General features: G+C 38.6%; 1 protein-coding gene across 7 annotated transcripts in view; it reads right to left on the bottom strand.

Moving 5' to 3' along the window:
• Nucleotides 1-22,049, bottom strand: part of SYNRG (synergin gamma) — a 44,300-nt gene that overhangs the window by 16,562 nt on the left and 5,689 nt on the right. For 3 of the 7 annotated variants that reach the window (XM_075168358.1, XM_075168359.1, XM_075168364.1), the window contains exons 3-15: nucleotides 21,443-21,561; nucleotides 19,371-19,501; nucleotides 18,880-18,985; nucleotides 18,172-18,283; nucleotides 16,705-17,004; nucleotides 15,739-15,963; nucleotides 13,177-13,254; nucleotides 12,275-12,471; nucleotides 11,152-11,400; nucleotides 10,181-10,317; nucleotides 7,580-7,698; nucleotides 7,337-7,399; nucleotides 3,921-4,871 (exon numbers count right to left, since the gene is read on the bottom strand). In XM_075168358.1, coding sequence (XP_075024459.1) covers nucleotides 3,921-4,871; nucleotides 7,337-7,399; nucleotides 7,580-7,698; nucleotides 10,181-10,317; nucleotides 11,152-11,400; nucleotides 12,275-12,471; nucleotides 13,177-13,254; nucleotides 15,739-15,963; nucleotides 16,705-17,004; nucleotides 18,172-18,283; nucleotides 18,880-18,985; nucleotides 19,371-19,501; nucleotides 21,443-21,561 — 2,787 coding nt within the window. The other 4 variants (XM_075168362.1, XM_075168363.1, XM_075168360.1 and 1 more) reach the window with 3 other exon arrangements.

Below are 22,049 nucleotides of genomic sequence, written 5' to 3'. Positions count from 1 at the left end.
CTCGGTCCTGCAGAAGCCCAGGGCAGCTGCTGCGTCTCTGCACCCTTTGGCTCAGCTTGGAAGGCGTTCAGAAAACACGTACGCATCCTCCGCTGTTAGAGGCCTTCGGAGGATAAATAAGCGTTGTTAAGCTCTTCTATTTGCAGAATTATACCAAATGAGAGCAAGTGAGTGAATTCGACTGTCAAGTCTGGACAAAAATGTAATAAAGTACACAGTCATGAACCTTACTCTCCCTCCTCCAGGTATGATTACCTGAACAAATACTAATAGCACAAGCCCTGCAGAATGAAGGCGCTCAGGTTTATGTTCAAGCCTTCAGTTTAAGAAGCTTTAGGGCTAGGCATAACCTACTGGTTCTCCAGAATGAGAGAGGGGTGTTGGTTTGGGTTGGTGTGGTTTTTTTTTCCTTTTAAAATCTCAAGATTGGTGTAAAGAAGAAAAAACATATTCTGGTGTCTGCTCTGGTTTTTACTCTTGTGGCAAGGAACTACAAAATCCCAGTTTGCGCTGGCATAACGCTTTAACTTTATTCCACATCGCAATTATTTTTAGCTTTTTACTTTGTCTGCTAATTTGATGTTAAACCCAAACTGTTAGCGGCCCAGGATTTGGAGGAATTTGAAGTGACATAATTACGTGACACACATTTGCAGCTGTCATTCGTGTTTGAAAGCTTCAATATTTAGTAAGCCAGGACTTCCCAAACAGAAAAAGGAAGCAGGGCCCTTTACTTTGGGGCACCGATTAACTCACTCTAGATTAGCTAAATAAATACCAGAATATTGTTCAATGGGCTCCTACTCATAAAGGCCTAGATAGCGACACGTTTCCAGTTGGTCCCCTTCACAAAGGCGTATCATAACCTTGGCTGGCAGCAGGGAAATCCAGATGAGGAGACAACGGGACAGAGAAAACAGTATTTCTGTCTTCAGTCTGAACTACCACCGTACCCTCAAAACCAGCTCACAGAAACAACCCTGCCATCCACACATCTCTATTCAATCCCTCTCAAAAACTGCTCTTTTAAAAACTATTGGTCAGCCTGATATGTAAAGTTTCAGAGTACACAGGGAGCGAGGTCAAAGCATTGGGAGAGGAGAAAGAAACTCACCCACACGCTGCTCTGCAAGAGAAAGGCACCCGCCAGCTTAAGGGGATACTATAACTTTAAACTTTGTATTTTTCAGGAAAAAGAGATACCTTGCTGGTTTGCAACAAATCACACACATCCCCACATTTTCAAAATATGCCAAGATAATATTTATTAACACAGCAGGACTTACAGATCACAAAAGATAGTGATACATAGGAGCTCGTCAGGGCATTATCAGAATAAAGCATGCAGGTCAATACTTGCAGAAGAGAGATATCAAAGCAGATCTGAGAAGGCACATTCACACAGGAAATGTTTCGTTGAAATTAGACATTAGAAAAGCAGCAAAAAACCTGAAGTTGATTAAAATATACAGAGATCTCCAATAATGCCAAAGAAAAAGGTACTTTACAGATTTGTAAGTGCAGCAAATGGATAACCCTTTGAGAATACCCGGGCAAGGGTACGCTCTCGCTGCAACGTTCGGCAGGACGCAGAACCAATTAGGTTCATATAACATGACTCGGTGCTAATTAAAATGCTTTAGTCTTGGAGTGAAATGTAAATTTGGGTTAAAAGAAGCAGCCTGGTTCAAACTAACAGCATGCAGCCAGTGCTCAAAGGGTTATACGAAGTAAATGCAAGAGAAATCAGGCAACATTAGTATAATCTACCTTCCACACAATGAAATATAGCAAAGCTTAAAGAGACAGTATCCCCTTTGGAGAGAGCAAAACTGAGAACCTTTCTTTCCTCAGAGACCAAAGTCTGTCGTATGGGAAGCAACTCAACGATTTCTTCCTAATTCCCAGCGTAAGCAACCTACCTGCACATACCTGGAAGCTATGCAATGTGAAATCTCAATAGCCAAAGGATAAAGACCTCTATATCGGTATGTCAGAAAAGTCAAATCATTTATCAGCACCTCTGTCCCGCTGCTGTTTCACTGGAGATGTTACACGGTGCTTGCAAACATACAGTTCCCAATGACTAGTCTCCCATTTCTCGGCAGTGAGGATGACAAAGGGATACTGTCCCTTTTGACATTAGATTTACAGATAGAAGAAAATTAAGAGAAAAAAGAAAAAATCTGCTTTTTAACTTCATGTAAACTGAAAAAAAGGACTTGAACATCAGCAGTTCATAGCTTGAAATGAATCAAACATATATAAAGGAACACATGAGCACAGAAGTATTCGTAACAGATCGTCCAGAGCACATTCTGCTACGAGATGCAAACAAGAGTTAAATCGAGTAAAACTCTCCCTGTGGAAAAACATCTAGCTTGGCACCATAGGAGAATACAGACTTGTTTAAGTTTAATAAAAATAGCTTCTAATTAATACTTCAGAGTTCAAAAGTTTAGCAACAAGCACATGATCGGCTAACCCCTTTAAACAAACCGGAAAAGTCTTTCCTGCCACAAATGGCAATTATTAATCACCGATTTCTGTGGCAAAAGCTCACATCCTGTAGAAGAGCTACATAAGTCAAACTACCACCAAAAGAGGCTAGAAAAATATTAGGAAAAAGTGCTTTCAAAACCAAAGTAAACATTCAAGAATACACTGTAGGTGCTACGTTTTTGACAGCTCGCTCAACTTGGAGTTTTACCAAGCAGTAATATGAAAATTAAATGTCTTTGCTAATAAATTATTCCTGATATTTTGTACCCTGTTATAGAGTATCTTCCATGTCAGAGTTGCCAACTTAATTCTCTCCTCTACTTAAAAATATCATATAATGCAAAATTACAGTACTGTATAATTTCTCTACCTATATCTGCAAAAATGGAAGAAATATTTCATATGGAAATAACCAATTCTTGCAGTAACAGCTTTTACATTTACAGTTTGTATGCTCCTCCCTGTTCAGAAAAGCCTTTGACTGCATACTGCTTGTCGCTAGAACACAGTAATGGTTCCCATATTATTGAAGGCTGTCCTGGGTTCGGCTGGGATAGAGTTAATTTTCTTCCTAGTAGCTGGTATAGTGCTGTGCTTTGGGTTTAACTACATCTTATCTTCCTACATACAGAAAGAAAGAAAAAGCAGGACACTTGGGAAATCTCTTTTTTGATATGCGATCAGATCGGAGATGGTCAATTCACTCTCTCAGAAGTACTTTCATACAGGGAAAGTAAAGAAGGTGAAAACCTGATAAGGATAAAGTAAAAGTCCCGTGGTTTTAAATTTAGGTCCAAGAGTTACCAATCATGAGACTAGCATTTACAGGCCCTTTGCACAATTATTCCAATGAGGGTTTTAACTCTAAAAAGCATACGCAATACTTCTACTTACACTCCTGCAAAATACTGGCTACACATATTAAGCCCCACCATAACAGGAATATACTAGTGTTGTCAATTAGACAGCTTTTCATTAACAGCACAAATTAGTGTTCTGCCTACCCTTTTAGAAGCGCAGAGCAGGTTAAATCCCCAAGCCAAATGCTTTGTTGAAACCAAGAGATTAAAGTGAGACTCTGCCATTCATCTTGCTAATATAAACGGAATGACATTGTTTGCATTAGAAAATTTTCCACTCAAATACCTTAAGTGACAATAGCTAACAGGTACCAGTAATACGATGTTGTCAAATCTCAAAAATAAACTGGCATGGAGTTCAAATTGTTCAGTCTATTTATAGTCATCTAAGACAAAAAATAAATACTGCCCTGCTAAGGGGCTGTTGGCTAGCGGGTGCACAGATTTGGAAGTCTTTCACTACTGAAAGACTAGTGCATAATACTGTAATTTAGCACACAGAAGAACACTGAAATCTCCATCACCTATGTTACCAGAGCAATCTAACCAGTTCCTCACCTGCTGCTGGTGGATGCTGGCCACTAACTGTTGGCAAATCCAAAGAGCTATCAGACATGACATGCTTAAGATCTCCTCCCACATCAGCCAGTTTCATGTCAAACTGAACAGACAACGCATCTTCGGAATCCTCCTTGCCGACACTGCTGCCGCCAATAGAAGGGAGATCCAGAGACTTCACCGAAGCAGAGTCTTCTTTGGCCTGCTTGAAAGCTGCGACTTTGTCCACCAGGGACTTATCTGCGCTGTTGCACGTGGAAGAAAACTTGTTAGAGTGAAAGTCGGCAAAATCATCATCGCTCTTCACTGAAGAAAGCGTGTTGTCCTTCGCCTCCTCAAAGCCTGCTCCAGAGCCTTCCAGAGAAAGCTGTTTGAAGATATCGTATTTGGTGGGCGTAGCAGCGGTGGCAGAACTCTGCCCACTCTTCGCCGTGCTGGCAGATGAGCCAGACTGAGGAACAGGACCAGCCTCCAGCTTAAGTGCATTGTATTTGTCATCTGCTTTTTGTTCGGAAAATCCACTGCTATTGTTGAAAGCCATAAAATCTGCAAAGTCATCTTGTCCACTGGCTGATGTGCAATTAGAAAATTCCCCAAAAAGGTTGAACTCTCCAAACTCATCAGCTAAGCTTGAACTTTTGCTGGGTGCTGTTTGGGCTGTGGTAGATGGAAGGGGTGGTGGAGGAAAGGAGCCCGATTTTGATGTATTAAATGCAGATGGAAAGGATGGCTGCTTGTTTTCTCCAGTAGAGGAAAAGAGATCCAAGTCTGCTAGATTCAAAGAGGTCTTTGCTTGTGTTTGCTGTTTTGACTGAACAGGCAGAGAAGGGAAGGATGTAGGGAAAGTTTTGTCTTTTGTCGGTGGCTCTAATGGTGAGATACTGTCAGCGGTTTTAAAATCTGTGAAACCATCATCGGCTCCTGCAGGCTTGAATTCTGCAAGGTTATCTCCTGGGAATAAAAACAATGAAAAACCAATAAGACACTGCAGTGACAACAAATACATCATACTCACCCCATGCAAGCAAGCAAATTATTTCATGCAATGTCAGAAGTTTTTATGCAAACTATTTAAATTAAGACCTCAGGATGCACGTAGAACTGCAAACTCAACGTCTATGAACCACACAAGTTTCAAGGTCAGCGATTCTAATATTCATTCCAGCAAACACTTAAGTCTTTCAAATAGCCTCAAAGTCATATTAAATTTCCTTTACACTGAGTTACTATCAAAACAAACCATCACCAACAGATTCAAAAGGTGATCAGTACTGTCTCCTTCAGCTTCCACGCAAGTTCTTTTCCCCACCTCATCCTTCCCATATTTGCCAAGCAATGAATGTAATCTTAAATGTCACTTATACCAACATAGTATTTGCCTTCTTACAGAAGCAATTCTCCCCCCTCCCTCCCTTCAAAATATTGCCTAAATACAGTTTATTCATGAGGTGTCAGCAGAGGATTGAGACAAAAGCAACCCTACTGATAAGCTGAAAGGGGAACGTTGTAGAGACCAACTGGACTTGCCCGGAGGCTGAAGGTACTTTTGAAAAAAGTTCACTTGGAAGAAGGCAGACAGCCAACAAGCCTATCCAACTGGGCATAACGGGGAGCCCAATGGGTGGAAGAGACACAGCCCCAAACAGAAAAGAATGCAAGGCGGTGGTCCTAATGTGTTGTTCTAGAACATTTTTAAGCTCTCGTTTTAACCTATCATGTTTTCCTTCTGTCAGGTTCACCTAAACGTACAAGAGAGTTAAGTGATCAGAACTTTAGTAAATGCAATGTAACTCAGGCATCTTCTAGCTTCTGTTAAGTTTGATTACAGTTTTACTAGGAAGCTTGGAGACAGACCTTCACATGAAAGTCAGCATGATTAATCATAAGATGTGCACATCTCTAGTTCAACTACATACTGAATGTAAGCTAGTACTGTGTAAGGATTATAATTTAAACCTGATTAAACATTAGGTAACAATGTTTTCATTGAATTTACATTAAATATTTTGGTGTACTAATTTTATAAGTTTCTTCCTGTTCATACACAATTATTTTTTTATAAAGCAATTTCTTTTGAACATGAAAAATGTTGAGTTGTTTAACCCATTCACCAGCAAGTACTTAGACTACTTGTAATTTTAAAGCATTGACGCATACTTTAAGACGAGCGTCCAGTAAACAGATCTTGTTCTATTTTAGAAGTACACCATTAACATTTAATTCTTAAGCTACCAGACAGTGTCATATTTTAAATTAGTTTAACCAAGATTTAAAAGAACACTTTTTATAATTGTAGTAAAGGACCATGACTATACCTGACATATTCCTCCATTCTCCCTCCCCTCCAAATCAATTCACTTGGCCCAGCAACAATACAAATATTCATGAAATTGCTATTCATTGATCAAAACTAAAACATCACAGCAAACTAAACTTACTGATGAATTGCAAACTTTTCCATTAGAAATGTAAGCTGGTGAAAGGGTTAAGAGTGGTCAGACCTGAATAGCAGGCAAACACAGTAGTTTTCTATATTTTAGAACATGTTCGGAAAGAGATAAAACATTATTTCATTTCATTGCATGCATTTAATCCTGAAGCAGTACTGAGCATGAAAACCTCACAAAATATTACAGGAGTTTCAGAAACTCAGTGTCTGAAAAAAAGAACTCCGTCTTTGAAAAAGAAGTAGAGGTGAACTCGGGTAAGCAGTTTTATCCTAGAATCTAAAGTCGTCTTCCAATAACGAAACAAAATGCTGCGTATAACATAACTCTGTGGAAGTCAGGTTAAGTTCGTAATATGTTTATCTTCTGATCTGTCTACTGATAATATAGGAAAGTTTTTCCCCATCTGATTAAAACGATCAGATTACCACTTATATTGCATAAATGAGTTAGACAGAAATGGTTCTGGAAAAGGCTTAGGGAGACTGTGCTTTTATAATTAGACAGATGTTGCACCTCAGAAGCCATCTAGGTTTTACTTTTCCCAATCAAAACCAGTTAAACAAAAATTTCAAAATAAGTAATCAGATTTATTTTTAGAGCACCAGAGATCATGAAAAGTTTAAATGCTGCCCTAACAATAGAAAAAAGTTGCAATTTTGTCCAGAAGCATCTTGTTCTGTGTTCTAAGAATACATGACACCTTAGTTAAAATGAACAAATTCCAGTCATATTGTTATTTTAAAATAAAAACTCAGAAGCATCCAAAAGAGATGCCAATCATCTAGAAATAAGTTTTGTAGATTGTTCCAATAGTGTATTATGCTATTTTTTCAGGATACTTCCTGCTAAGTTGTTTAGAGGAGCAGAAGCACCATTATTCTAGAATTCTAGCAACGGAAATTTTGCAGCTCATAAAAATAATCATGAAAACATGTTAAAATAGCTCCAAAAAAACATACTGCTTACCTAAGTATTTGCTCTCTGATGGTTGTTCTAATTCACGGAAAGCACTATACTTGTCACCACAATCTAGTGAATATGAGAAAAGGAATACGTTTACATAAAGATATTAGGAATTCACACCATAAGTTTTATACTGACATAATTGCTTTGATTTTTTAAAATATTAATATTTTATCAATGCCAAAACCAAGATATACGAAATATTGCAATAAATTGCTCATAGTGGTTGTATATTTTTCCTTTTACCTCCAAAAGTAGCTGTACTTTCAGAAGGCTTCTCAGCTGCAATTCCTTTAAACACAGCATACTTATCAGCTGATGAGAGTGTCTTATTACCTGGGAGTGGCATTAGTAAAGAAGGAACGCTAAAAACAAAAGAGATAAAAGCAAAGTTCCTTAATTTATCCATAAGAAATCTACGTTTCCAGGTTTTATTTAAAGGAGCCTCTTATTATGACTACACAATTTGGGTCACTAAACCTAAGCCTGTACCCTAAAGAGTTCTTAATCAAGAACCTGATGTAAACTACCTCAATATCTATTAAGAATAAGAGCATGTAAACAGGCAGCTAGGTAACTGATGGGTGAATTCGCACTTCATCTTACCTAATCGTATTTCTTCAGGCCAGAAGTCAATTTTCACCCTTCTTGATTTTAATTTGTACCAAAACATGAACAAAACACTCCAGAAGTTTACAGGAATTCTTAGCTCAGGACACAAGCACACAGACACACCCCAGGAATCACTGCTGTTTAATTTATCACTTTGCCCAGGGCAGCATAAGGACAATTCTCCCCGATAGAACTAGATATAATGAAGAGTTAAAACTGCATGAGATTTTGCCAGCTCCATACTTTCAGCTTATCTACTTTTGATTATATTTCATTACATATTGCAAAATTAAGAGAATAAAGCGGAACCACTGTTCAAAAGGAAGGAAAGGATAACTTGGAATTTCTGTCAGTGCAAATCAGCAAGTTTAGGTAGCTATCTAATCAGCAAAATAAGGATTAGTCCACAATTACACAAGCAAATCTTTTTGCACATAAACACATTCTACTTTATATAGTAAAACTGCCATAATAACCTAACACCATGTTAGCAACTCCTGTAAGATTTAGAAGACGTTCTGCGAGAGCTTTGCTTGCCTTCCACACAAGCCCCCTTATCAGACCTTGGCAGCTCTACAGAACAACATCCTTTACACATGAATGATGCATTTTATCTCTATTTTGTGTCATTCAATACTATGCACATTGAAAACGTGAATGAATTTCTACAGCATTCTTTGGCCTGAAGCAAGAATCTTTCCAGAGCCATTTAAATCTCCTTATCAGCAGCCTACAAGCAACATACAAACCTAGCACTTGCACACACGTGCTAATGATGGTCTGTGGCGCTTGCAGACAGACAGTGCAATGTCAAAAAAATATAGCTTATGGTAATATAATTAAATTTCACATCACTGCAAAACAGGCCGTTAGATATGCAATCTTGGCAAATGTAATGGTTAATCATCTGTACTCTACAGATGGCTTTTTTTTAAATAAAGCTCCATAAGCAATTAGATTATAGCTCATTTAACATTCTGTTCAAAACTGAACACTTTTACAACTGAATAAAGAGAATTGCTGCAGTGAAAAAGAAACACCATTTTAATTTTTTTTTTTTTTTTTTTTAATATGATCCTCTACTTCCCATTCTGGAATTTACAAACAATGTTTCTGTTAAAACTTTCAGTAACAGAATAGCTTTAATTGCAAAATGACATCTAACATAAATAAAGATATACTTAAAATAGAGCATCTTCAGATGCACGTGGCTTTGACTGACATCAGCAAAATTTAATTTCTTACATAGAATGCCGCTAGGCATGGTGTAACAGAACAATTTGTTTTACTATCCCCATTTGACCTCACTGCTGAGGAAGCAACAGGCAATCACTGCTTACCTGGAAAGCGCTAGTTCTATTTGCAACTAAGAACAGTCAGTTCAACACACAGAAAATTTGTATGTCTACTATTAGACACCTGGGAGGTACATAAAAGTTTGCCATGTGCAGTAAAAGGAACCAACACCGAAATTTTGTTATCACAGGACTTTGAAAGATTAATTGTAAACTCTCAAAGGGAGTAAACATGCTTACTTATTTTGTTATACAAAATTTGCCTGATCCGGAATTACATTTTGGCAGTCGCTCAAATGAAAAGCCAAGACTGCTGAAGTCTGAATGAGATTTCAATTGAGATTTATAGTCAGTTATCGAAAACTTAAGCACTGGGCAGAGAAATGATAGAAATAACAAAAATCCTCTCCACTGGAGTTCTCAGTCATTTAAGAGTACGATGCCGTGCTCTTTGCATGAATTTTGGGGTCCATATTGAGGGCCTTGATGTCAGCAAATGATTTCTAACAACTCCAACAAACACGGGGTCATGCTTTTAAGCACACAGCACTAAATGCAGAACTCCTCTGTCCCGGTGTATTTTTTCTGAATAGCTTTATGTAAGAGCTTCGCCTGAATGCACAGTATGAAGTAACTTTCGATTGCCTGTGCAGTAGTATAAACACTTGAAAACCTATCCCCGTACCTTGTAAACGCAGTTTACCTCAGCATGATGACTAGAATGCTAAAGAATGGCCAACCACCTATGGCACATCAAATGTCATTTTTGATTCAGAAAGCCTAATTGTAGTTGTAACAACCTTCAAAAGAAACTGTCAGAGTAGAAGTCAGGTGACAGAAGAAAATTACAGGCTAGACAGCTACCCACAAAAGAGGAAAACATTTCATTTCTTAAAAGAGTTCTAAAATACCGAAGGGGTGGAAATCAAAGATCTACTACCTGCTCCGGTGCTGTGAACTGGCTGCTTTGGAGGAGCCAGCTACATCCGCTTGGAAGTCGGTGAAAGAGTCATCTAGTGAGCCAGACTTTGAAGCATCTTGAAACTCCTGGAAGTCATCATCTTCTGGTTTTACTACCTGAATTTCAAACAGCATGTAAATTGCTATACTGTTGTCTTTTCAAATTGTCATATAGCATGAAAGCAGTTCAGAGTAGCATGATTGACTTAAGAGGGGGGGGGAAAAAAGCAAAAGACAGAAAAAACCTTTCAACATTAGCACGCAAAATTAGCATGGTCAGTGTTTCCACTTCGCCTGCACCTCACCCAACTCAAGACACACACAAGTTGTACAGGATTACAAGTAGTATGCATGAAGAACAGGTGAATAAGGAACTCTTCTCCTTTCACATTAAGTGTATTATTGACCATAGCCATATAATCTTTTAATACAGGACAAATATTAATAATTTAAATCAATCAATAATTTAAAATCAATACACACAGCAAAAGCATCAGAAAAAATATTTTCCAAAGGATGAACCATATTTGCAAACAGCAAAATTTATGCCCCACATGATTTCAGTGTTGTAAACCAAAGGTTTCATAGTTCTCAGCTTCTCCTGAAAACTCTGACTTACTTTATCAGCTAATGGAGTCTGTTGTATAGTTTAAGCTAAAATTCCATTTTATGTGCATTACAAAATCCTAACTACAACTAAAATCCTCTTTCAATGCAATTAGTTTGTAATGGAAAACGCTTTTGTACCTCTTCTACTGCCACCAGAAAGAAACAGAAAAAATAAAAGAACATCCTTAGTGGCGTGACTTCATGATTTCAGATGTCACGTGCTAGATTTCAGCTCTATTTTTTGCTGTTTACTTGAAGTCTGTTGTCACTACGTAGCTTGGAAAGAGCCAGGCTAATTCTCTTTCCAGGACAACGGAGATTTGCCCCGCAACAAGAGCGAACCTGACTCGGCGGATAGGATGGCACGAATCCTCCCGAAGGCTGTGCTGCAGCTCCGCCCGCTGGTGCCGTGATGTTCATTCCCATCACGGCCGGCCCGATGCTAAGGGGCATGGAGACGGGCGGCGCGGAGGGCATCAGAGGCTGCTGGCTCACCGCGGCAGGCAGCGGCATTGGAAATCCAGTTAAAGTAGGAACGGGGGCTGCTGGAAACTGGTTTAGCACATCAGGACTCACTGCAGGTATTCCCCTCTGCAAAGGCAGAAAAGCAAAGACAACCACATATGCATGTGCACATCAACGGAAAGGCATACTGCATTCTCACCCCCGCTTCTAGTTTGTATTATTGAAATCGTGAAAGAGCAGGCTACCGGTCAAGCTTCAAGTGAACCTTCCAAAGCAAAACATGCCATCGAGACCCTGTGTAAGCGAATCATATTCAACACCCTGACTGCTGAAGTTCCACAGAGGGTAATGATACCTGTCTGGGTGGGCAGAGGCATGTGACAGCATGTTTGGCTTTTAGTAAACCAACCTGGTGAGCACTGGCAAGCAAAGCTATGCTGAACCTGGTGTGCTATATTGTCTTTCCTACACACCACGCCAACAAGGTACCTCAGCTTCAATCTTCACTGCTCAAGATACTCTTGCCTTCGTTTTCATACAGGGCTGGTATTTAGAAATAAAGTGCCAAGAGATGACACTATGCTGACAAAGGATGGAAGCCTAAAATCAACACTCCACTGGTTCAGGATAGAGGTAGCAAGTCTAGCTATTCACAGACTAAGGGATACAGGAACCATACAGTTTGAGGAGAACAGATGTGTATACAACAGAAGAAAAACAGCCAGTATTTTCTACTAGAAATACATATACATGTGTTTGGTAGGTATATCTAAGAACTATCCTCAACTGACACTAGAGAAAGGAGTAACTGAAATGTAACTGCAGGGGATGAAATTATAATCCCACTGAAGTTACAAGGGGAGTCTCTTCTCTGGACTTCAACAGAAGTAGTATTTTACTATAGGTGTGGTATACCAGCCACTTGTGCTAACACACGATCCATGGCAGATTAGTTAAGTGAATTGCACTAATTCTCCAAAGTTATGTTAGTCAGTCATACCTGAGTTACTGCTATCATAGCCAGGACAGCGTAGAGCTCTTCTTTTGTGAGCTTCCCAGGGGTAGTACGGTTGGCTAAAGCCCATATTTGTCCGAGGGTCTCTCTGGGCAATCCAGATGACATCAGTATGGGATAGAGTTTAGCTGTATCTATTCCAGCAGGAGTCAAAGTGGTTTCTAAAATTTTCTTATACAACTCTGTTAAGAGGGAGTCAGTATGAGACAGTGACAACTGCTGTTTTCAAGTGAATTTAAGATTGCTTTCCTATTTTGTCTCAAACCCAACTTTATATCAAATTAATAACACTCAAAGCGTAAGGTAAGGCAACAGCATTCTGGCATCGTATTGTATCATCATGTTTCATCTAAGTGCATTATTGGATGGTCTTTACAGACAAGTTTAACACAAGCAAATAAATATTTTATACAAAATACAGTTAGTGCTCCATTTCAAAACATGTTCCTTTAATGAAATTGCAGGATAATCCATATAAAAAGGTAGTTATAACAGCTTTATGTATTTAAACCTCAGTGTAATCAATATTCACTATAGCATTTCATTTTCTATTTACTGTGTTATTTGCATATATAAGACAAATAGCCTTAAGAAATGTGCCTGCTTAATTACAAGACAGGCCAAAAACCAGACTACCCATGAAAGCAGGATTATCAGCAATGCAACCTCTACTGGCATAATCTTCTGTCATAACAAATTCTAAATTAAACATTTAATATGCTTGAATAAAACCCATACTTTTTCAAATGCAGATAAAACCACCACAAATATGTAACATATCAAAGATATAGGATTCATTTGATGACTGAAGAATAATGCTTTGATCAATAAATGGCAACGTAAGCACACGTACATTCACACCTTACACTGCCCACTTTCTTGTTTACCTGGGACCAAGCTATCATTGTAAATCCAAGGAGGCATCATTTGCTGAATTGGGTCCTGTGAAGGGAAGACTCCAACTCCTAAACATATTCCATTCAGTAAGAAAAAGAAAGACAGTTGTATTAGGATATACAGATTCAGACTATAAAGATCTTAGAGACTAGATCGTAGTTGGTCAGTATCATTTAGCATTTCAGGCAAAGATTTCGGATAGGAATCACTGTGCTCAGAGGAAAAACAGCTACTGCAGGAATATATATTTCAACACAACTAGAATTATTTGGCAGTTACAGAAAGAATATAGTTATATACATAACGAAATAAGGAGCTCCTCATTTGCCTCCCTCTTAATTTCTAGTTGTACAGAAGCTCAAGTCCCACTGTCTCTTAAAATTTCATAGCAGCAATTCTGTGCCATATCAAATTTAGTCTTCCCATCAAGTATATGCTATTAGGGCTACTTGTGGAATAAATAAATTCATACCTACCATAAGAACCACAATGTTCCACCAGAACATCCTTATCAGGGAAATCCACAAACAGCCTATTAGTCTGAATCTCAGCAAGACCTTATCCCATGTTCACAAAAACATATCCATTGCCCCATTGCTCCCAGTCTTCAGATCCAGGAGACGTCATAGCCGCCTTCACCACTACAGGATTTCATAATGTGATCTGCCACACTTTACTTCCCGCGAATTGGTTATTTCCTTCTTCACTGTGTGGACTCTTTCCCTCAGTCTCATGGTTTTACTTCTATCTAGCTCCCTCTAAGCAGATTTTATGCTCATCTTGGATGGAGCTCTGACAAAAATCAGAATAATTTCAGATTTCATTGTCTTTCCCAGTGCCCTTGCATCTCATCTTCCACATGGATTCTCTCCTGACTGCAGTCTAATTTCTAATCATCCCACAACTCCAACTACATTTTAATATAAGTGATTCCTTCCATCTCACCAGCCAAGTAAAATAAATTTGCTACTTCCTTCAATCTCATTATTTTCAGCTTTAACCACCCTTCCATACACTTCTGCATCCTACCAATTCTTGCTTCTCACCCTTGAATCTCTCTGATAAAATTCAGCCCCTTAAAAATCAAATAATATGAGAAGTGAAAAGGAATTCTCAGCCATATTTAGTTGATAGATAGGAGAGTCTTACTCAAAACTTTGATAATATCCAGGTGACTAAGGGTCTGCCATTTTTCAGCATTATCACTTTACTAAACTTCTGTTCCTCACAAAGTATTTCAGCTCATCCTTCAAAGCACCCTTAACAACATTTGGAACTATTCTTAACCGTTGTTGCTCTACGTAATCACTTCCAACATCACCTTCATCTGCAGGCTGTATTTAAACTCGCTCTGTCTCACACTCTTAAACAAGGGTGGTTTCCTGCCTCCCTCTGCCCCCCACCTTTTTTTTAAAAAAAAAAAAAAAAAATCAGGCATCAGATTGTGTTGGATTTGTACAAAACAAACAGTGCAATTGACTGAACTATGAATAAATGAACAGCTCCTATTTCATGCTCTATATTCTTTAAAGTTAAGTCACTTTTAGCCATTTACTGTGTATTACAAAGCCCCTCCACTTATTAAAAATGTCCATTCAGACCATTTAAGTTCATCCAATAATGTTTTTTAAATATATTGGATAAGAAAGCACTTGAAAGCAACATATCCAATGACTGAGGAGAGGAACACATGAGTTTATTAATAAAAAGTTATGGTACTTCTAGGAAAGAAATAACTGCTTGAGAAAGTGCCCAATTCAATTATCTACAGTCCAGGAGCTTTCTCCCCCTTCTGCCTCCTCTTACCCTGCAGAGAAGTGAGATTACACAAGGGACTACGTGTATTTTTATCACACTTGACTACAGTGGAGCCCACGTTTCATGTAACCCCCGAGTACAATATCAGAGCATTAATCAAGGTGCAGCAGAGACCTTGCATCTATTTTGATTGGAATACAACAAAACCAAACAGTCAATAGTCAGCTTTAATAAAATCCAAATTGGAACTAAAGCTTGCTTAAAGTTTTCATCTAGTCCAGCCTTTGAAATTTTGATCCCTAAAGCACAGATAGTTTTAGGCATAACGCATATGAGTGGCAAATTGTCTGGGAAACAAGTATTAACTAGCTAAGAGTTTCAACCTGACAAGATTTTATCTCCTCAAAGTTAAAAAATGAAAACTCACCATGACATTGACCATCTTTAGTAATAAGTTTCCTTAAATAATTTAAAAAAAAAACAAAAAAACAAAACCACCAATCTTCAGAGAGCACATCTTTTTTTCCCCCAGAAAGAGGACAGGATATTTTAAAACAGCAGACCTGATTAAACACGGTAAAAGTGATTACAGCAGTAAATTCACGTGGAAAAAGTTCAGAGCAAAATCATAGTTGTTATACTTTTAGCAAGGAGCAGGAGGCACTGACGTATTATTCAAGCAGGCATTCAGAGCAAAATTATGCAGAATTGGCCTTAGAATTAGTGTACAGAGTGTTAGCATTCAAGCAGCATCTTATTAGATTTAAATTCTGTCGAATGTTTCATTTGCTCACCACACTCTTCAACTGCTATGTTTTGTTCTGAAGCCTTGTGCACCTCTGCAGCAGTGGTACCGCTTTCATGTCCACCTACAACATCCCAGTCATTGATGGTTAGACTGGGATGAACTTGGCTTGCAGCCGAGGCTTTGTGCCCAACTTCGGATGTTTTAAGTTTGGTTTGCTCTTGTTCAGATTCATTTGAGTCATTATCTAAGACTTTCTCCTCCAAGGAAGAGCCTGAATAAACAGCAGGAGGAATTATTTATATTTTGTTATTAACCACCCAGATCGCAATTCCACCCTTTCAAAGGAAAAGTGTTATCGGTACCACTAATGAGTTATCAAGATGAGTATCCGTCCCAGCTCATACCAATAGCACCACCCTGTTCAAACACTTTTATAGCCTGATTCTGCCCTTTACTTACCATGCATACACAACAAATGCAACAAACAAAAAGCAACAAGCAGGGGAAGGAATACATGAAACTATTTTCTGTATTAGGATTACTGTTGCATAATCATCTAGGCATCAGTAGCAGAAGTGTCCAATACCTACTTACATATGCAACATTCTTCACGTTAGTCTCACCAACATCCATTTAGCCTCCAAGAGAGGAAGCACACAAGTGCTCCACATTAGCATAGTAGTTATTTTTTATACCATCATCTCAACTGTATCTTTTTCTACTACAGAGACTTACGGAGATGCTAGCACACAAGACTTAATTCACTTAAGATCAGCCATATGCACATTTAGCAATCTTTGGATCCACATGTGACTTGCTTTTACAGTGCAGTTCTAAGGGAAGGAAGAAGGGAACTTAAATCACCTTTTCCCATGGATCAGCATGTTTCTACTTAATTGCCTATATATTACTTCTTTCAGCCAGACTGAAAAAAAACCCAACGAAGTAAGTAAAGACTCTGTGTAGCTCTATGACAGAAGGTGACATGTAAAAAAAGATACTTCAGAGTTACCTGTTTTATGGATATTGGGTGAAGATGCAGAGGTAGGAAAATAAGGAACCTGCCCAGTTGTACCATGCAGGATGGATAACACTGGAGCCTGGGCTGGAGGGAGAGGCTGGACCACAGCCTTTTCTGAAAGCAGTTGCCCAGCCTCAGTAGCAGAATGGAAAGGCTGAAAAGGCTGAGAGGTGGGTTGAGGCACCAGTTTGGGGATTTCAACAGGCCCTTGTATAAAGTCACTAAATTCTTCATCATCGAGAAAAGCAGAGTGGGAAACAGATACAGCAGGATGGGATGATGTGGGATGATCTGTAAAATGGAATGAACACACAATGCAAAGCGATGATGAAAAAGGTTCATGGGTGAAAGGTAAGAAAAGTGGCAAATACTAGGTACACACAGAAATGGGTGAGGGGAAATAGCAGTGGATGCATTACTTCACAGAGATGTGAAGAGTTATTATTGTCAGCATAACAAGCACATAAGGTAAAACCGAGCAGCCACTTCCAACCATGCATCTTCTCTCCCAGTTTTTTATGATGTAAACACTTTGATTGAAACTTGGTTCTTAACACTGGCTATGAAAGTATTCCATTTGTTTTAAACAGACCGGGTCAAAACAAATCAAGAAGTAATATTTCAAACCAGACATAACGGGGGTGTGCGCGGGGGGACAGTCTCCCTCAGAGGAATGTTTTATCCTCAGAAACTCAATAATGTATCATAAGATACAAAAGAAATGTATACTCATTTAGACAATTTTCTGCTTGATCCCTTCCATAGTTACCCATTTTAACAAAACTGACGTAGGATGGGCAAATCAACAGACAATGGAAAATTGTCAGAAACCACCTGTAACTTCAAAATTATCAAAGAGCAAATCCACAGTGGAGATAAAGATTTTATATAGGAAAAGGTTTGCCTAGATAGGCTTTGTTTCAGGCTAGACACAGAACAAACTATACTACAACGCACAGGAAATCTTTAGTAGTAATTGTTACAAATGTAGTAATTACTGAGAAGAGAATACAAAAGCCTTCGGTTTGACCATGCCCAGGCAATGGTACACAAGTCAGCTGTTACAATACACTGCAGTCTTTATACAATGTTTTGATCACTCTCAGCACTTGTATAGCACTTCTCAGCTTCAAAAGCACTCTGCCAAACATTAATTAACGCTTTGACTAGAAAAGAACAAATGCATTATCAATTTTCATAACATTTCACACTAAGCACAGCACATTAAGCTATCTTTTAAAGATTTCAAGTCTTCTAATAAAAGCTGATATCTAATATTTCACCCTCATAACATGACAAAGCAAACAGTTGCTAGAATGATAATTTATTTTACACAACAGTTAATCCACTCACTTTTTACCACCAAATGAAAGTACTTCTTGGAATTAATTCCCCCTGCTGAGGATTTCAAACATTAAGAGTTTTATGTTCAATTGGAAGATGAGAAAAATGACAAACCTGGCTTTTTTGGATGTGATGCTGGTGTTGGATGCATTTTAGCATCTCTAGAAAAACCATCTAAGTTTCCTTTAATGGCTTCCAAAGCATCATCCCTGCTTTTTTCACCTGTCTGAAACACCACAGAACACATTTTGAAAAATTCACAGAACAGCTCAGTTTTCTTTCAATATCCACACTTCTTCAGTACAAAAACTAGCAATGCCTGCTGTTAGATTAAACCCTTCTTTCTCCAGCAGTGCCTTCCTGAAGCATATCAACAATAACTCCCATATTTAGAAAGCATTTATTTCGCAGACTACACCATAACAGTGTTTCTCAGTCTTTAGACATAGCTTTATGCACACAATATACATATTTGTATTTTTGCAGATACGAGCCTTCGAACTCATTGCAAGTGTCCAAAACTTTGGACAAAGTTAACAAACAAGGAACCAAACATTCTCTATTCTAGAAACTCAATCTGTTCCCAAATGTTACACACCAGGTTGGTTTATTTTTCAAAAGCTGATTTCATTTTCAACACCAGACTTTGTTTACATTACACGAAAAGCGTGTAAAGGACGGACTATTCCAGATGCTTTTCGAGATGTAATCTGATGTCTCATATAAGTTCCCCACTTATTTGCTTGTTGAAAGAGACCATCCATTAAAAGTTATTTAAAAAAACTGAAGAAAGAAACACCCCACTTAGTATTTAGGACATACCTTAGGTTTCACACTGCTTAGGAGTCTCAGCTTTTGTTTCTGCTCTTCAAACTGGCGGCGTTTTCTTTCTTCTTCTAAGAATTTCTGCTGGTGCTCAAACCTCTTCCTGAAACAAAATGATAAAAAAAAAATTTAAAAATAATTTTTCATTACAATAGAATCATAGAATCATTTAGGTTGGAAAAGACCTTTAAGATTATCGAGTAATGTTCATGTCAAGCTTCTGCTTGATTTTTTCATTTCTTCTGTCTCAAATTCAGACGGCTTAGTACACACATTTCCACTTTTCCTCAGAGCTGTATGACAGCCACTACTAACTTCATCGATACCCTTCAGATGCAATGGAATGATCTCAACAATATTCTACAGCCCTAAATGGACTACTTTTCTAGAGAAACTATCGATATTTTTACTGTGTGGACCAGCCCTCCAGACTACATCTCCCCCTTAAAAAAGAAGAATTTCCCAAGAGTCAGTAAAGGGTCACTTACTGTTGTTCCTCTGCAAACTGCTTCTGCATGTCAGGGGTGTACTGCGGGGCTGCTGGACGCATTCCCAAGAAAGACGCCTGTCCCATGTAAGGCATTCCAGTTGCTGGCATCGGCCCTAAGGGCATGCCACCCTAGAACAAAATAAATAATACAACTCCAAGATTTTCCCCCCCCGCCCCCACAGAAAAAGCCAAACCACTGGCAAATACACCCTGCCAAATTGTGAACCAGACAGATCTCATGAAATGAAGAGCGTTAAGTACAGCTGGATGAGCGGTCTCTGAGCACAGACCAGCCATTACAGAACAAAGCACTGGCCATTCAGTAGATGGCACTCTTCCCTCTCAATAATGAATTACAGTTCTTAGAGGATTTTAGAAGACAGGATGGTCTTCTGCTCAAACGCAAAAATCAAGACTTCACATCCATACAACCTACGTCAAGAGCAGGAAGGTTACAGGCACCCTACAGTGCTACACATGGTTCAGTACCATGCTTTTGGGTTTTCCTGGGTTTTTTGTTTCCTATTCTACGTGATTGCATAATACTTTTAAATTCCGCGCTGGAGGTGCACACTCCTAACAAACCACGGATGCTGGCAAAATGTGGTCTAGACATCTTGCAAAGATAGCTTATCCAGGGGTCCAAGGGAGGGAGACAGTGTACAACAACAGCCAAGAGGAGACTTGTCTGAAGAAATTGCATCTGTATCAGAAACATTTGCTGAGAAATATATTCTGGTACAGTAATAGCAGCAAAGTTTGCCTAATATAGAAGAGGCCAGAAAATAATTTACTTTTCTTAGCATTCATTTTGTATTTGCTATCAGAACATGTAGGAAGAGAAAAAAAGTTGTTTATTATTTTTAGACCAGCTCTCATAAAAACATCTTCCTACTATAAATTTTACAAAATTAATCTAATAAATTCCAGGTGGGGGTGGGAAGGGAAAGGAGCGTAAGGAGATGGCAAGATTCAATAAATTCACTTTGTCACATAGCAATTTGGCTACAAAGCCCTGCCAAAACATTAAATTTCAGCAAAGTGCAAATTTGTACACAAGCACATACGGTGCTAAATAGAAAACAAAAGATTAAAAGAGAGAAAACATAGTATTAGCTCCTCATATTTCATTCTTATTCCTCAATTAGCAACAGCAGAGTTAAAGACAAAGTTACTTTAAGCAAGAAAAAGAATGAGAATGAAACACAGGAAGTAGGACAAATGGGAAAACCAGTCATGTGAGAAAATACAGCACATTTAAGAGATTCCTTGCTCCCTAGAACAAGGTATTTAAAAAAAAAGTTTATGAATTGCCATCTGCACTCAGGAAACTTAGTTCTATTAACTCCAGCATTTGAGTTACAAAGGGATAAAACAATTCAGATTGTGTACACAGTCATTTCTTATCAGCTTATAAAGGTCTCATTTAAAATACTACACAATATGCCACCTTAACGGTAAGTACATAAAACCAAAGCAAAAGAAGAAAAAGCACAAAGCAAAATTAAAAAGACAGAAGAGGTATGTTGTGGGGGTTTTGAATTACAGTTACTTAACAATTCAATACTATTACTAACCACACTTTGGAGTAGGTGGCATCTGGTAGTTTTTCAACGTCTTGCTGACGCTTTTGTTTCCTTTCCTATTCAGAGACCATGCTTCTCTTATCACACTTTGGTGTCATAACACGTATAATGAAATGAAAGTTCAGATTCTGACATCTTTGAGTGGGCTATAAGGTCCAAGTTACTTTAAATATTACTGACGCTGTCCTTGCACTACACCCTCATTTCTCTCTACTCTACAACAGTGAGTAATGTATGCCAAACTCCCCCACTCTCTCTACCCAGATCCCAGTGAAACTTGGAGAATTCTTTAAATTATCGGAAATATCTTCAAAGAGAATACTACAAAATATGATGTCCCACTACGGACTAATTCCCACACTTCCGTTTCTAGCCAAGTTCCACACTCTTACCCCCACTGCAGTTGTGAAAGGACTATGGCATCAGCTGCCACCTTTCAGACAAGCACCAAGGTATCTCATTTCCACATTTCTTTGCCACACACCTGCATGGTCATGGGTCCAGGAGGCATCTGAGAACCATAATTCATTCCCATCATGCCTGGCATATTGGACTGCATGACAGGAACCATTGGAAATCCTTGCTGTTGTATAGGAATCATCCCTACAATGAAACATTAAACAAGGTAAGCTCCCGGTTAGTGTTAAAGGTTGCTGGGGTTTTTGCGCCCCCCCCCCTTTTTTTTTTTAAATAAACCAGCAAAGGAAAGAAAAAAACTCTTCTCTTACTGGACTGTTTAAAAAATAAAAGAATATGCTACAGTGCAGGCAGCTACAGAATTTCCTTAGTTTAGATATTGGTCAGTCTAAGGGAAGAAATGTTATGGGGCTTTCCCAATAACTAAGCTGATGAATTCTCCCACCATCCTACGGATTCTCTGCGGGTTTCTTCCCGTACGATTTTTGAAAGGGCCATTTCCAATTAACAAGATTTAATTAATCAGGTTGACTGTGCTGATAATTGTTCGTTTCTCTTGAAAGAGAAAACTTACAAACTGGCAGCTTTTGAAGATAAGTCTTGGGAAATAAACTTATCATTTCACAACGCAACTGCACACTCTGATCTGGCTGGATAACTTGTCTGTAGATTAA

This window comes from Calonectris borealis, chromosome 19 (genome assembly GCF_964195595.1).
Source record: "Calonectris borealis chromosome 19, bCalBor7.hap1.2, whole genome shotgun sequence".
NCBI lineage: Eukaryota > Metazoa > Chordata > Aves > Procellariiformes > Procellariidae > Calonectris > Calonectris borealis.
Note: the sequence above shows the minus strand (reverse complement) of the source record. Positions and strands in the feature narration are given on the sequence as shown.